The sequence below is a fragment of the Ornithorhynchus anatinus genome, chromosome X3, assembly GCF_004115215.2.
Source record: "Ornithorhynchus anatinus isolate Pmale09 chromosome X3, mOrnAna1.pri.v4, whole genome shotgun sequence".
NCBI classification, from domain to species: domain Eukaryota; kingdom Metazoa; phylum Chordata; class Mammalia; order Monotremata; family Ornithorhynchidae; genus Ornithorhynchus; species Ornithorhynchus anatinus.
This window is the reverse complement of record NC_041751.1, coordinates 3,432,661-3,448,333: the sequence shown is the minus strand read 5'-3', so window position 1 is coordinate 3,448,333 and position 15,673 is coordinate 3,432,661. Positions and strand designations below refer to the sequence as shown.

The window sequence follows — 15,673 nt, the reverse complement described above, 5'->3', positions numbered from 1 at the left end:
TCCTCCCCTCCTGGTCAGCTCCACTCCCCGTCCTCAGCCTGCAGACTGTAAGCTGGTTGTGGGCAGGGATTCTGTCTGTTCTACTGTACTGTCTCAAGAGATCAGTACAGTGCTCTGCACAGAGTAAGCGCTCAATCAACACGACTGACTAGGACAAAGCCGCCGCTCAGACCTGCGGACCTCTTCCAAGCTGGGGAACAGCGGAGGGACTTGGAAATGGTGCTGAGAATGGACCCCATGCCCGAAAGAGCCCAGGGCTAGGAGAAAGAAGGATGTGGGTTCTGAGGCCGGCTCCGCCACTTGTCTGCTGTGTGACTTTGGGCAAGTCGCTTCTCTGGGCCTCGGTTCCCTCGTCTGTAAAACGGGGATTAGGACCGTTGCCGGCTCCGCCATTTGTCTGCTACGTGACTTCGGGCAAGTCGCTTCCCTCATCTGTAAAATGGGGATTAAGACCGTGAGCCCCATGTGGGACATGGACCGTGTCCATTCCGATTCGCTTGTATCTTGTATCTAACTCAGCGTCTGGTACAGTGCCTGGCACTTAGAAAGAGCTTGACAAATAGCCCCCCAGTGCGACCCCTGCCTCCAAATAAAACAACCCTTAAGGTGTTGAGGGATGATGAAGGGGGGAGAGATGGGATGGGGCAGGCTGTGACGAGTCAAATGTATTTATGGAGCGCTTACTGCGTGCAGAGCGCCTGGGAGAGTCCAAGAGAACAATAAGCAGACCCATTCCCTGCCCACAGAGAGCTTACAGTCTAGAGGGGCGGCCAGATCCTGGCGCTCTGCCGTGTCTGCCAGAAGCCAGCTCCCCGACGTCCCACCCCCGTTACCTCGGCTGGCTCGACTGCGCGTCCGGACCCCGAGGACGGACGCGCTCTCCCCGCCCAGGGAGCTGGACGTCTTCAGCACGGCCTTCATGTTCTCGTGCTCCACGGCGTCCTCCGCGTACTCCAGACCCTGCGGCTGGCTCGGTGCCACGGCCGAAGTGCTCGAGAACTTCGCCGTCTGCAAAGAGAGGGCCGAGGCCAGTTATTGAAGCGGCCAGGAGCCGAGAGCCCCTAACCAGAATACCGGGACAAGGCCTGTCGCCAAACTCCCTCCAGGTAAGCTCCTTGCGGGCAGGGATCCGGGCAACGAGCTCCAAGAGAAGCAGGGAGGCTTACGGCCACACTTGGAGCCCGGGGCTTGGGAGTCAGAGGTCGTGGGTTCTAATCCCGGCTCCGCCACCTGTCAGCTCTGTGACTTTGGACAGGTCACTTCACTCCTCTGGGCCTCAGTTCCCTCATCTGTAAAATGGGGATGAAGCCTGGGAGCCGCACATGGGTCCACCTGATTACTCTGTATCTACCCCAGCGCTCAGAACAGTACTTGGCACATAATAAGCGCTTACATGCCCTCATTACCCAGTTCTTAGAACACAATAAGCGCTTAACGAATACCATCATTATTATTACAGGATAGCGTGCGAGCCTGGGAGTCAGAAGGACCTGAGTTCTAATCCCGGCTTGGCCACGTGGCTGTTGTATGACCTCGGGCAAGTCACTTCGCTTCTCTCCTTCAGTGACCCCATCTGTAAAACGGGGATTAAGAGTGTCCCCATGTGGGACAGGGACTGTGTCCAACCTGATTAAGTTGTATCTACCCCAGCTCTTAGACCAGGGCTTCGCACAAAGTAAGCGCTGAACAAGTAACATTATTATTATTATTATTACTCTCCCAAGCGCTCAGTACAATGCTCTGCACAGGGTAAGCACTCACTAACGATCAGATCAGTAACTGCTCCTGATTATCAGATCGCCCGACGTACTAAACCTCTGTCCTAAACACGTTTCTACTCCACAAGAGCGAGAGGGAACCAAACTTGCAGGAAATACAACCATCGGCTGCTAAAAAAATCCCCCAATGAACAGAAAGCAGGTTTCCTCCATTGCAAGCAGTGCCTTATTCACTACAGAATAGCATGCTGTTCCACGCTAGTTTAGGTGAATTTCTGATCAGTCTGACATTCAGAAGGTTGGAAATTCAGGCACGGAGGAGTTTTCTGGATGGGCAGGAAACTATTTTCAATAGCTAATCGATACTGAAGAGTTTCCCAAACCGCAAAGAGGGCAGGAAACAAATTCGGATCGAAATCTGTAGAAAAGTGAGTGAAGTACTCCAAGCCTCTTATGCTTGTTTGGTGACCGAATTCCGCTGGGATAAAAACCACATTGCAGATTCTAGGAGGATTGAGTCTTGCAAACTGAGAATTCAAAGCAAGGGACGTAATGACCAAAAAAAAAAAAAAAAAATCACAGAGCGCATTCAGGCAGGACAAAAGTGAGTTAACATCTGCAAACCCAACTCGATCTGACTCGACTTGGGGCAAACCGAACTTCATGTTGGAGAAAAATTAAAAGAAGAGTTACGGATCCTTGTCCGACAGTGACTGCTGACATTAGAGAAGCAGCATGGTCTAATCCCAGCTTTGCCACTTATCTTCCGTGGGGCCTCGGGCAAGTCACTTCACTTCTCTGGGCCTCAGTTATCTCATCTGGAAAATGGGGATTGAGACTGGAGCCCAACAACATGAGACAGGGACTGTGTCCAACCTGAACGGCTTGTATCCGCCCCAGCACTTAGTACAGTGCCTGGCCCATAGAAAGCGCTTAACAAATACCTCAGTTATTATTATTATTATTATCCGGCTCATCTGCCAACTCACTGAGGGAGGCGGGCTGGCCTGGACTCCTTGTTCCCCGATTCCAAACTATTCCACCGTGCTAAGCCCCGGGGGACACGGCTGGAATACCCACAGCGGCTGCTGGGTGTGGGAAATTATAATAATTATGGCATTTGTTAAGCGCTTACTGTGTGCCAAGAACTGTTCTAAGGACCGGAGGTTCTGGAGAATAGAAAATACACCGGTTCTCTGGAAGATTAAGCGAACATGCCAGGTCAGGGTTAGCAGAACTGACCCCGGCTGGGACCACCGTGTTGCGTGCCTAAGACAGTGTCAGTGGGACCCGAATCACCCCTTTCCTTTTCAGACCCCCTTTTGTCACGAGAAGATTCCCGGCCCTAAAATACGCCCATTTAGTGCCACCGCGGCTGGCCCTACTTCTCCCGGAAAATGAAGCAGTCGTGATGCGCGGACGCTTGCCGCTGCTTTCACCCCCATTAGGACGTGGCCTCACCCTCTCTAGGCCAGGATGGAGGGCTAGAAGTGAAGCCTTCCTCCAGGTTCACCGCTCCCTCGGCCAAACACGGGCCACCGGGACGGAGCGGCACAGGCACCAGTCAGTTCACCGGAAGACATGATGACAATCCAGCGTTGACGCCGCTACTCAATACCCGAAGTGACAGCCCTGGGGCCTCCCCTCTTCTGGCCCTACCGGTCCTCCAGGGCTCCCACAATCACTGCCGTGCTTTCAGCTTCGCCAGCCTGCCAACTCCACCCTGCCACTGCATCCAAACTCCCATTTACTCCTTTTCCACCAACTCGCCTCTCCAACACCCACCACCTCCTCGCTTTATGCCAGGGCTGTCTTGCCTTGTCTGGGTTTAGGGTCCTCATTCGCTGTATGCAACCCTCGCCGGCACCCTCTCAACTCTGGCCCCTCTTCTGCCCCTGGCAATGCCCTGTGTCGGGAATACTCCCAACCATCACTTTCTTCAGCCCCCGTTTTAGCTCCTCTCAGAAACCCAAAACCCCAGCAGAAAACCCCCCTCAGAAACCTCACTCATCTCCAACTCCGCCAACACGAACCTTTCTCCAGGGATTGATCCCGAAGGTTAAGTTTCTGCCTCGGATCTAAACGCACCTCTAATCTAAGCAAGCAGTGCCAGTGAGGATCCTAAGAATGAGGGGCTATATACTTTAAGGAATGGGGTGCTTTTTTTTTTCCCCCCAAACAATTTTCCAGGAGAAAAACATCTCTTTCTGATCCAAATTTGCAAGGGGAAAACCTAACTTGCAAAAGTCTTACTTGCACCCTTCCCAGGGAAGCAGCATGATCTGCTGGACTGAGCACAGACCTGGGAGTCTGCGGCTCAGGGTTCTAATCCTGCCTCTGCCACTTGCCTGCCGGGTAAACTTGGGCAAGTCACTTAACTTTTCTAGGCCTCAATTCTCTCATCTGCAAAATGGAGATCAAAAGCCTGTTCTCTCTCCAGTTTAGACTGTGAGCCCTATGTGGGACCGGGTTATCCTCTATCCCAGCGCTTAGTACAGGGCTTTTTATTTTATAGGTATTTATTAAGCATTTATTATGTGTCAAATACTGTTCTAAGCAGGTACAAGTTAATTAGATGGGACACAGTCCCTGTCCCACACGGGGCTCGCAGCCTACTTAACAAATACCATCATTATTAATATTAATGCTAGCAGTATTATCAACTCCATTTGTCCCACTGATTCCTCCCGGTCCTTCTTACCTCCTCCACTGTGTTTCACTGCACCCGGCTAGCACACTCACTCTCAAGATACTGCAAGTCCTCCTCTGACACATTTCCCACCTAACCTAACCGAGAGGAAATCAAGAATGATGCATCCCACAGTAGTTTCTCTACCTGATTCTCATTAGCCTTGCCACGATGATTTTGGACCTGGATAATTTAGCCAGGTTCGCTTCCACACACACGCTAGGAATTTAGAAAAACCCAAGGAATTCCGTACAGTGGCACATGGTACGGAATCTCTTTCCTGAAGGAGCTACCAACAGGCAGAGAACCCCAAGCGGATGAGAACAGAGTGATCTGTTTCACGTGTCTAGTAGTATTCCCCATCAAGCACTTAGTACACTTGCTCTGCGCACGGTAAGTGCTCAATAAATACGACTGACTGTGTTAGGATTAAACAACACAGCACACGGGGAAAGGGGGCACACACCATGCTCTTCCACAACTCGTACCTCGGCTTCATCTTCGTCATCAGTCTACCGGAGAGGAACGGAACCAGAGAGAGAAGACAGCAAGTATACAGTGGGCGAGAGAGGCCAGAATGAATAGCAACTTAATATTCCATAAAAACCAGAATAAAGAGGAAAATAGACGAAAGAATAAAATGCAAGCACAGTATTTCTCTCACAAACCCATTTGTGTTTCAACTCTCTTTTTTCTAAATGGCATTTTTTTAAGTCCTTACTATGTGCCAGGCACTGTCCTGCGTGCTGGGGTAGGTACAGGGCAATCGGCTTGGACACGGTCCATGGCCTACGTGGAGCTCATAGTCTTCATCCCCATTTTACACATGAGGTAACTGAGGCACAGAAAAGCAAAGTGACTTGCCCCAGGTCACACAGCAGACAAATGGCGGAGCTGGGATTAGAACCCAGGTCCTTCTGAACCCCAGGCCCATGCGCTCTCCATTAGACCATGCTGCTCTGTCCCCTTTCATTCACGGGGGAGCTTTTCCTCCATCTAAGCTACAGAGTACAGTATATGGAGCACCTCTTTAGGAGACACTACCAAAGAGGTGAATAATAATACTAATTATGGCATTTGGTAAATGCTGGGGTAGATACAAGTTAATCAGGGCAGATACATTCCATGTACCACGTGGGAAAGGGAGAACGGTTATTGACTACCCATTTTACAGTTGAGGAAACTGAGGCAGAGAGATGTTAAGGGAATTGCCCAAGGTTGCACAGCAGACACGTGGTAGAGCCGGGATTAAAACCCCAGTCCTCTGACTCCCAGGCCCATGCGTTTTCCGCACGACTATGCTTAGTAACTTGAGTCCCATCCCCACCCCTTTTCCCTGCTCTGCCTGGGCTGGCTTTGCAAAAAACACAGCCTTTCTCATCCCCAGCAAGGACAAATGTCTATTATGTTCCTTCCATGTCAGAATTTTATCAACCTGGCTATTCCCCGACCAGAACCTCCATTCTCTTTTCTGCCCGTTCTGGGCAGGGAACGTCTCTGTTCACTGTTAGAGTAATAATAATAATAATGATGATAATAATAGTAATGTTGGTATTTGTTAAGCGCTTACTATGTGCAGAGCACTGTTCTAAGCGCTGGCGTAGACACAGGGGAATCAGGTCGTCCCACGCGGGGCTCCCAGTCTTCATCCCCATTTTCCAGATGAGGTCACTGAGGCCCAGAGAAGTGAAGTGACTTGCCCACAGTCACACAGCTGACAAGTGGCAGAGCCGGGATTCGACTCTCCCAAGTGCTTAGTACAGTGTGCTGCACGCAGTAAAGGCTCAATCGATACGAATGACCGACTGATCCCCGAAGAAAGGCAGGTCAGCACTGGCTTCACAGGGTATGAAATCTTAGTGACCCCTGAAATAGTCCCTCATGAAAATCTTATCTCTTGTCTCTCCTCTCTCTTGGTTCTATAAATATTCATCTTTAGATATAATTATTACATTGTCTTTGGCCCTTGCCGGCTTTTCAACGTGCCCTTCGCGGTGGCTGGAGTTATCAGGATGCAGGGGAGAATGTGCACATTGCTTTTTAAGGCTCTGTTTCCTTCTTTGAACAGTCCCCTTGTTTTTCTTTAGGTAAAACTCGATTGAAATGGTGCTAGCCACAAGCATGGACTTTTGGGGCAGCTAAATTCCCCTTTTTTGCATTACTGTACATTTTTTTCTCCCCCCCCCCGAGCTCCCCGCCCCAGCGGTACCCCCCTTCCCAGTGTTAATCCATCTGAGACGAATGGTGACATAGGCCCTTTGGAATATTAACAGAGAGAAGCCTAAAGAAGGAATTGGAAAGAGCAGAGGAAAGACACTATGTCTGTGTCAAATCTATAAATAAGTTTGTGATATTGGACAAATAAGGGGAAGAAAAGACATCAGAAGCCAAACACAGTGTCCCCTCGGCAAGCCACTCAACGGAAGAGAACCTAACACGGGATTTAATTTGGCATGAAAGCAGTTCTGGGCTCCCAGGAGAAGGAGTAGGTGCCGGTGCCCTGGCGCAGCAGACAGAAACCGGGCCTGTGAGTCAGGAGGTCAAATCCCGGCTCTGCCACTTGTCCGCTGTGTGGCCTCGGGCAAGTCATTTCACGTCTCTGGGCCTCGGTTCCCTCACCTGGAAAATGGGGATTGAGACTGTGAGCCCCGCGTGGGACAGGGACTGTGTCCAACCCGATTATCTTGAGTCCACCCCAGAGCTTAGTACGGTACCTGCCCCATAGTAAGAGCTTAACGAATACCACAATTATTATCATCATTACCTATGACAAGAAATTCTGGGGCCAGACCAGAAGAAATGGGACCAAGTTCCTGCCCAAATTAAGCACTGGCTTAGCATTTAAAGAAGATTACTACAACTCGTCATTTGGGCTGATCTTCTCGTGGAATGCAAAAGAGCAGGAAGGCAGAATGGGATAACTAAGGAAACCGAAGAACACCTCTCTGTCCTCTCCTCACACCCTTTTTTTTTTTTAAAAAAAAAACAAAAACAAAGAATACTGCTCTTTGTGGATGCAGAAAAATCCCAATCCTCTTTTTTTCTCCAGCTTTCTAGCAATTATTAGCTTTTTAGCAATTAGGGAAACAGTGAAAGAGCAATGACCTGGGAATCAGAGGACCTGGATTCTAATCCCGGCACGGCCCTCTGTCTGCTGTGTGACCCTGGACAAGTCGCTTCACTTCTCTTTGCTAGTTTCCTCTTCTGTAAAAAGGGGATTCGATGCCTGATCTCCCTCCCACTTAGATTGTGAGACCCATGTGAGAGAAGAACTCTGTCCAGCCTGATTATCTTGTATGTACCCCAGTGCTTACAACAGTGTTTGAGAGAAAGTAAGAGCGTAACACCATCATTAATGATATGCCTCCCTCAGCACTCTTGGAGAGGATCCTTCCCCACTTTTTTTTTTTCTTTCAGGACCCTCTTTGCACAGGATTATGCTATTTTGAAATACTATTTCTATAAACTTGAAATTTTTGGTGCTTTACTGGTAAGAAATATAAAAGCAAACATTCATAAATCTAAGAGACGGCTGTTTATATCACCTTCTTTGTTCATTGTTATCAAAAAGGAGTTTTACATTTCAGAAATTACTATTTATCCCCTAGGTTTCTTTTCTTCTTTTTTTTTTAAATTAAGTAATTCAAGCATATGAAAATGAAAGCCTGATAATAACAGCTAAACCCAGACACAATAGCTGTGTCTGGAAGGGCAGGCATATTTTTTTGAGAGGATTTTTCCAGTGGAAAAATCTGTTTTGGAGATCTGCTGGGCTAAATCTCACTTTCAGTGCCAAGTTAATGTTAACGGCGCTTGCCACATGCAGACGAAGATGGTGTGGTCAGCACAGTGGCCCAATTGACCATGAATTTCAGCCATTTTCCTCCTAATCCCTGCAGGCCAGTCTCTGGAGGGCAGGGAATTTGGGAGAAAACCCAGCCCAGATGGAAAAAAAATTCAAATAAGAAGGGAGACCGCAACAAGTTGCTACTGCTTTTGCCTCTAGACTGTACCTCATTGTGTGCAGGGAATGTCTCTACCAACTCTGTTACAGTGTCCTCTCTCAAGTGCTAAGCACAATGTTCTGCACACAGTAAGGGCTCAGAAAATATGACTGATTGATTGTCCGGCCCCTACCTCCACTGCCTAACAGCTCGGTTACAAAGAGAACTGCTTTATCAGAGCTAGAATTTCTTCCATCTCTACAGGATGATGAGTAGCACGGCCTAATAATGGCTAGAGCATGGGCCTGGAGGTCAGAAGGTCCTGAGTTCTAATCCCAGCTCCGCCACTTGTCTGCTGTGTGATCTCGGGCCGGTCACTTCACTTCTCTGGGTCTCAGTTCCCTCATCTGTAAAACGGGGATTAAGATGGTGAGCTCCACGTGGGACGGGGACCGAGTCCAACCCGATTAGCTTGTATCTACCTCAGAGCCCGGCACATAGTAAGTGCTTAACAAATACCATTTTGGAAAACAAGTCTCGATCTAGAATACACCCCAACCATTTTGAAATTTAATGATGATCTTTACCTTAATGAAAAAAACAAAAAGCAGAACCCGATCATGACCCCCCCCCCCCCCCAGTTTTATATCCTTTCAACCCGATTAGTCTTCATCCTACTTAACATTCAAGAAATCGCTTCAAGAGAGATTCCCGAGTGTCCCATCCCAATCAAAAATCTGAAAGAGGCCTCGTTTGGGAGGTTTGCTTTGGGCAAAGCGAGGACAGCGCTCGAGATGCTGTCTGAGTCACTTACATCTGTGATCATCTTTCCCCTGGTCTTATTGCGTTCCCTGTGATTGGCCCGTTTCTGTTTTTGCTGCAGGATCCGTTCCCTGGTGGTCCTGTACTCCAGGGCAAATTCGCTGATGATTTTACAGAACTTATTAATATTCACTTCCCGGATTGCGTAAGGAGGGTGGCCCATAAATAATAAAAATGAGTGGAACCTGGAAGAAAGAAAAAGAGAAGGGTAAGGATGTTTTTTTTCACTAGGCTTCCAGAGGCCCCTAGAGGCCGAACACCACCCCTCGCCCACCCTTCATTAAAGGTCTCTTCACCCATTACTTTCTAACTTGTACATGTTTTAGGTTCTTAAATGGCACTGACGTGATGTAATTAAAACCTCTTGCGAAAAGAAGGCAAATCCATAATAGCTCTGTCCCAGGGCATTTTCTTTGGCTAAAGTCGGAGAAGAGGAGTTATTTGTGGAACTACATTCATATTCTATTGCTAATTTGGCCAGTGTGTGCGATTTTTTTTTGGGGGGGGGGGGGGTGGGGTGGGACGGAGATCAGATTTATATAACTATTAAGTCTGTATATAATTCACAGTTTTGTAATGTGCCTATATATACTGTATTATCTCTGCCTGGTTTTGTAGAAAGTGGAGGATTTCATTACCTGCCTCTCCCTATCGCACGAGGCGATGGTGAGGATAAAATAACTGCTGGAGCTGTGCTACTTTGGGAAAAATGAAAACACTGTACCATTTCAAGGGATTATTGTTATTAGCAAGTGGAGTCCATAAGTGAGGGCCCAGAAATCAGAAACTGGACCTACAAGGAAACCAAACACACTAATCCTCACTTTGCAATTCCATTTTTGGTTGTGCAGGAGCTGTGAAAGCATTTCTTACTAGCGTGGCCTCGTGTTTCCTAAGCCTAGAGGAATGAAGCGCAGCAGAAAACACTGAGCTCGGCTGGGGAGGAAAGAGAAGAATGCAGGCTGGGCCAAGGGAGTCAGCCGGGAAAGAAGAAAAAGAAGAAAAAGGGATCGAAGGGCTGCACTGTTTGGAGTTTAGGGATCGACGTATGGTTCTGAGAAAGAGTAAAAGCCAGGGTGGCTTATGGTCAATCACTTAAATGGACATGGAGAATGATACAATTTTGTTTTGGGTTTTTTTGGTTTGTTTTTATGTGTGAGGCACTGTACTAAGCACTGGAGTAGACACGAATGTATCAGGTTGGACACAGTCCTTGTCCCACATGGGGCTCACAGTCATAGTCCCCATTTGGCAGATGAGGGAACTGAGGCCCAGAGAAGGTAAGTGACTTGCCCAAAGTAATCAAGTAGACAAGTGGTAGAGCTGGGATTATAACCCAGGTGCCTTCCCTATCCAGTAGGCCATACTGATTCTCACCTGCATTTGCTCAATTTTACATTTTCTTTAGGAAATGACTTTTTTCATAAATAATAGAAGTACCAAGACTCTCTCTCCCTTCTGTTTTGAAAAATGACTGACTCTGATCACAATAGAGTGAGGCTGGTCTTTAAAGAAACCTATATTCAGGGTGGCATTATTCTGTGAGTTCCCAGCATGCTTAGCATGACTGCTTCTTTTTATGAGAAAGGAAAAAAAAAAAAAAAGATGCAAGCCTCTCCTTGGAAAGAAATCTATTTTTCATCTGGAACCACTAAACATCTGGGAAAAGCAGGCACCTGTTGCCAAGAACCCCCAGAAGAAATGTCAGTAAATATTCTGGGACGATAAAGGAGGTCAGAATATTTTCAACATTCAGAAGGGTGCTGTTCCCTCGGCCCTTTCCCCCACTCCCTGCCGCCAACTCCGCCAGATCAGTTACCTGTTGATGATTCTTCTATGAACAATTTTCAGGATTATAATTCTCTCTGCGCAGTCTTTAAGGAACTCGGACATTTTTTGCTTTAACACTGGCTTCATTTCATGCTTTGCAATGGCCTTGAGGTGATCCCATGATGCTTTACACCGTCTCTCCATCTGACACAAGTTGTCCTGCAGTTGCTCAAAGTCAACCTGAAAGCGAATGACGACATGGCCACAGACTTTCTGAAAGAACGACTCACCCAACTTCATCCTGAACTGTACAACCTCAACATTTTAGGGAGAAGATTAAAAAGGATAAACGGCACATTTAGCTTCAGAGGCGGTCAGTCGGTCGTATTCATCGAGAGCTTCCCGTGCGCTGAGCACTGTACCGAGCGCTTGGGAGAGTACGATGTAACGAGAAACGGACACATTTCCCGCCCACGACGGTATTTATCGCGTCCTTACTGGGTGGAGGGCATCTGTCTAAGTCCCTGGGCGAGCAAGATGCAGTAGGCTGGGTAGGCCTCAGCTCAGCCCACTGTCTCGTTCTGTTTCGTCACCGTGGGATTAACGGAGATGTGATCTGTCCACCTCAACTGAAGGAGTTGGCTTTTCCCTAACATCCTTCCTGGGACGATATGTCAAGTCCCGCTCCTGGCATCTTCCAGTTTAGAAGCGGAGCCTTTTGGTAATCTCCCTTCTAGATCAGAGTCACAGTGCAGAGGGACCCTCTTTATCTCTCTCCCCATTCTCCCCCTGGAGGGGTTTTCATGTTTTTCTTAAAAGGTAAACGCTCCACTAGATTGTAAGATCCTATTTTTTTTTAAATGATATTTGTTAAGCGCACACTGGGTCAAACAGTGTTTTAAAGCGCTGAGGTAGCTACAAGTTAATTAGGTAGGACAGAGTCTCTGTCCCAGATGGGGCTCACGGTCTAAGTAGGAGGGAGAACAGGTATCCCCATCTTACGGTTGAGGAAACCGAGGTCCGGAGAAGGTAAGCGATTGCCAAAGTTCTCACAGCATGCAATTGGCAGAGCTGGGATTAGAACCCAGGTCCTTCCGACTCCCAGGCCCTTGCTCTTTCCTTGAGGCCATGATGCCTTTCCAGCCTCCGCTGCTGGCCCGTCTTCTTCGCCCTCCCCTTTCTGCAGGTCTGGGGACTGGTTTTTTGGTTTGTTTGTTTTTGGTATCCGTTAAGCGCTTACTACGTGCCAGGCACTGTTCTAAGTGCTGGGGAAGATGCAAGGTTATCAGGTTGGACACAGTCCCTGTCCCGCCAGGACTCATGGTTTTAACCCCCATTTTACAACTGAGGGAACTGAGGCTCGGAGGAGCAAAGGGACATGCCCAAGGTCACACAGCGGACAAGTGGCAGAGCCGCGATGACAATCCAGGTCCCTTCGATTTCCGGGCCAGCGCTCTATCCCCTAGGCTACGCCGCGTCTCATCATTTTAGGACTTAAGATCTAGCTGGGCTAATGGCTTATTCTGGTCTCCAGAAGGAGGGGCTACCTGCCCCTCCCCCTAGCACTGACCGATCCCGGCGCTAACCCCTTCTGGACGGGGGCTGGGGCGGAGGGAGGAAGGAGAAGGGAGCCATTCACCATTTTGGCCTCGGGACCCCTCAATCAGGGTTGGGTTTTATTTAGTTTTTTAAACTATATTTGCCACGACATTCCAAGACTCCTGTTTTCTCTCTCTCTGCGGTTTTCGTGTTCAATTCAAATCTGGGTCCAAGATGTTTCTCAGAGTGGTTTCTGAAACCTAAACAATAAGACTAAAAGCAGAGCAAAGTTCAGAATCAGAAAGGGGGCCTATAACCCAAGGGAAATCAATTAACTTGGGTTTTTTGAACGGTATTTGCTAAGTTCTTGCTATGTGCCGGGCACCGTACTAAGCACTGAGGTAGATCCAAGCTAACCGGGTTGGACACAGTCCTCACGCAAACTGGGGCTCACAGTCCTAACCCCCATTTTCTAGGTGAGGGAACCGAGGAGAAGCGAAGTGGCTCGCCCAGTGTCACACGGTGGATGAGCGGTGGAGCCGGGATTAGAACCCAGGTCCTTCGACTCCCAGGCCTGGGCTGGGCCCACTAGGCCATGACGCTTCTCCTAGTTTTAAGACTAAAGATCCATTCGGGATAACGGTCGGTTCCGGGGTCTGAGCCGGAGAGCCGGACTTATTCTTCTGCTCATCTCAAACGAGCTCAAACCTACTCGCTCAGATGAAGGGTGGTTTTGAGCTCCTGGTTGTCCTGAAGCAGTTACGTTTTCCCATCCGTCCCCCCCCGCGGCCCCCAAAGGTCACTGCTTCCCCTCTGTGCCCTGAGGTAGGCACTCGGTCACTGCCTTTCCTCCATCGATCAATGGTATTCATTGAGTACCCTCTGCGTGCAGAGCACTGTACCAAGTGCTTGGGAGAGGACAATACAGCAGCGTAGGTAGACACGATCCCTGCCCACAGGAATAATAATGTTGGTATCTAAGCGCTTCCTATGTGCAGAGCACTGTTCTAAGCGCTGGGATGGATACAGTGTCATCAGATTGTCCCGCGTGAGGCTCACAGTTAATCCCCATTTTACAGATGAGGGAACCGAGGCACAGAGAAGTGAAGTGACTTGCCCACCGTCACGCAGCTGACATCAGCTCTCAGAGCACTCCATCAACTCATCCTCACTCCTCTGCCACGACACCTTGTGTCTCATGTTTTGCTCCCCCCAAGACAACCTACTCACTGGGCCTCGCTCACGTTTCTCCCCGTATTTAGTGAGTGCGTACTGTGTGCAGAGCACTGTACCAAGCACTTGGGAGAGTACAGTACAACAGAGTCAGTAGACACATTCCCCGCCCACAATGACCTTTACACAGAACGGCTAGGAAAAAGCCAAACGAGGATCACAAAGGATGGCTGGCTTTTAGTTCAAAAGCGGAAGATTCCCCACTGAGAAGCAGGGTGGCTCAGTGGAAGGAGCCCGGGCTTGGGAGTCAGAGGTCAGGGGTTCTAATCCCGGCTCTGCCACTTGTCAGCTGTGTGACCGTGGGCAAGTCACTTCACTTCTCTGGGCCTCAGTTCCCTCATCTGTCAAATGGGGATGAAGACCGTGAGCCCTACGTGGGACAACCTGATTATCCTGGGTCTACTCCAGCGCTTAGAACGGTGCTTGGCACATAGTAAGCGCTTAACAAATTCCAACATTATTATTACTGATATTCCATGGAATGTGTGACTGACAACCAGGTGACCACAGCCCACTCCTCTCCTCTCCCTGACCTCTTCCGCAGCCCCTCCTCCCCATACAAAGTCTAGGGCTACGAAGCAGCCGTAATCTCTTTATTATACCCATAATTTATTCATTTATATGAATATCCGTCTCTCCCTTAAACCGTAAGCTTTCTGTGGGCAGGGAACACATCCGTGGACTCTGTTGCACTGTATTCTCCCGAGCTCTTGGTAAGCGGTAAGCGACCGATTCACTGATTTGCCTGAACCGGAAGCAGGTCTGAGAGGTTACTGAGTCTCTATATGAAACCAAATGTTTTTTTATCCCCGCTAAAAATAGAGAGGAAACCTTATTTTGGCTTCAAACCAATACAGAATCATTGCACAGTTCACCCTGCAAACTCCCGACCCAAGAATGTGCGCACTTACAGGCGATAGACGATGTAAGGCTAGATCAGAATTAGCTTTGGCAGATGCAGCTGACGGGTTATGAATTTCATTTTTAAAGTTTTCTGCAGGACAAAGTCGAAGTGCATAGTTGTAATTTCAGTGCTGCGCTACTCTCTCTAGGAAGCACGCCCCGCTTGAACTGCGTAATTGGAGACACATGCTCTAGAGGAAGAACAACCAATTAGGCTCAACTAAGAGATCTTTAATCAAAGCCACTTCCAGAGGTTCAGCTTTAAGTGCTATCCCCGTAGAGGAACTTTTCAGAAACAAGGATTACACATCTTGAGGCAGGGTAACAAGGGCAACTGAGGAAACTGACCCCAGAAATTAGGTGATGACAAAGAGAACAGGAAGACTTCCTCATCAGAAAGAGAAAAGAGAGGCAGCGTGGCTCAGTGGAAATTGCCCGGGCTTGGGAGTCGGAGGTCGTGGGTTCTAATCCCGGCTCGGCCACTTGTCAGCCTGTGGGACTTTGGGCCAGTCACTTCACTTCTCTGTGCCTCAGTGACCTCATCTGGAAAATGGGGATTAAGAGTGTGAGCCCCACCTGGGACAACCTGACTACCTTGTATCTACCCAGCGCTTAGAACGGTGCTTCGCACATAACAAATACCAAAATTATTATTAAAAGAGAGGCATGCCCTTTTCTAGTCTTTCTTTGGGCGGGCACCCCGATTGGCCGGGGATGTTGTGTGATTGACAGCTGGTGTCCAGAGATGCTGCTGAGCCTTTATCTCCCTCCCTGACAGGCTGGAGACTCCCCCCATTCTAGATGTAAGCTCCTCGTGGGCAGGGAACATACCTACCAACTCTCCCAAGCGCTTAGTACAGTGCTCTGCACACCGTTAATGCTCAATAAACACCACTGATGGACTGACTGATTGTCCTGTCACTTGGCCTTCCCTTAATAATAATAATAATAATAATAATGATGATGGTATTGGTTAAGCGCTTACTATGTGCCAAGCTCTGTTCTAAGCACTGGGGGAAATGCTGGTTGTCCCATGTGGGCTCACGGTCTTAATC

General features: G+C 48.6%; 1 protein-coding gene and 1 long non-coding RNA gene across 5 annotated transcripts in view; one reads left to right on the top strand and one right to left on the bottom strand.

Moving 5' to 3' along the window:
• Positions 1 to 15,673, bottom strand: part of FHOD3 (formin homology 2 domain containing 3) — a 297,727-nt gene that overhangs the window by 19,407 nt on the left and 262,647 nt on the right. For 3 of the 4 annotated variants that reach the window (XM_029054069.1, XM_029054071.1, XM_029054072.1), the window contains 3 exons: positions 10,993 to 11,183; positions 9,166 to 9,358; positions 834 to 1,008 (listed from right to left, as the gene is read on the bottom strand). In XM_029054069.1, coding sequence (XP_028909902.1) covers positions 834 to 1,008; positions 9,166 to 9,358; positions 10,993 to 11,183 — 559 coding nt within the window. Of the gene's footprint in view, positions 1 to 833; positions 1,009 to 4,895; positions 4,920 to 9,165; positions 9,359 to 10,992; positions 11,184 to 15,673 lie in introns of all 4 variants that reach the window. The other variant, XM_029054068.1, reaches the window with a different exon arrangement.
• LOC120638126 lies at positions 9,312 to 10,291 on the top strand. The gene is made up of 2 exons (XR_005659621.1): positions 9,312 to 9,381; positions 10,025 to 10,291. It is a non-coding gene; the product is annotated as an uncharacterized LOC120638126 (long non-coding RNA).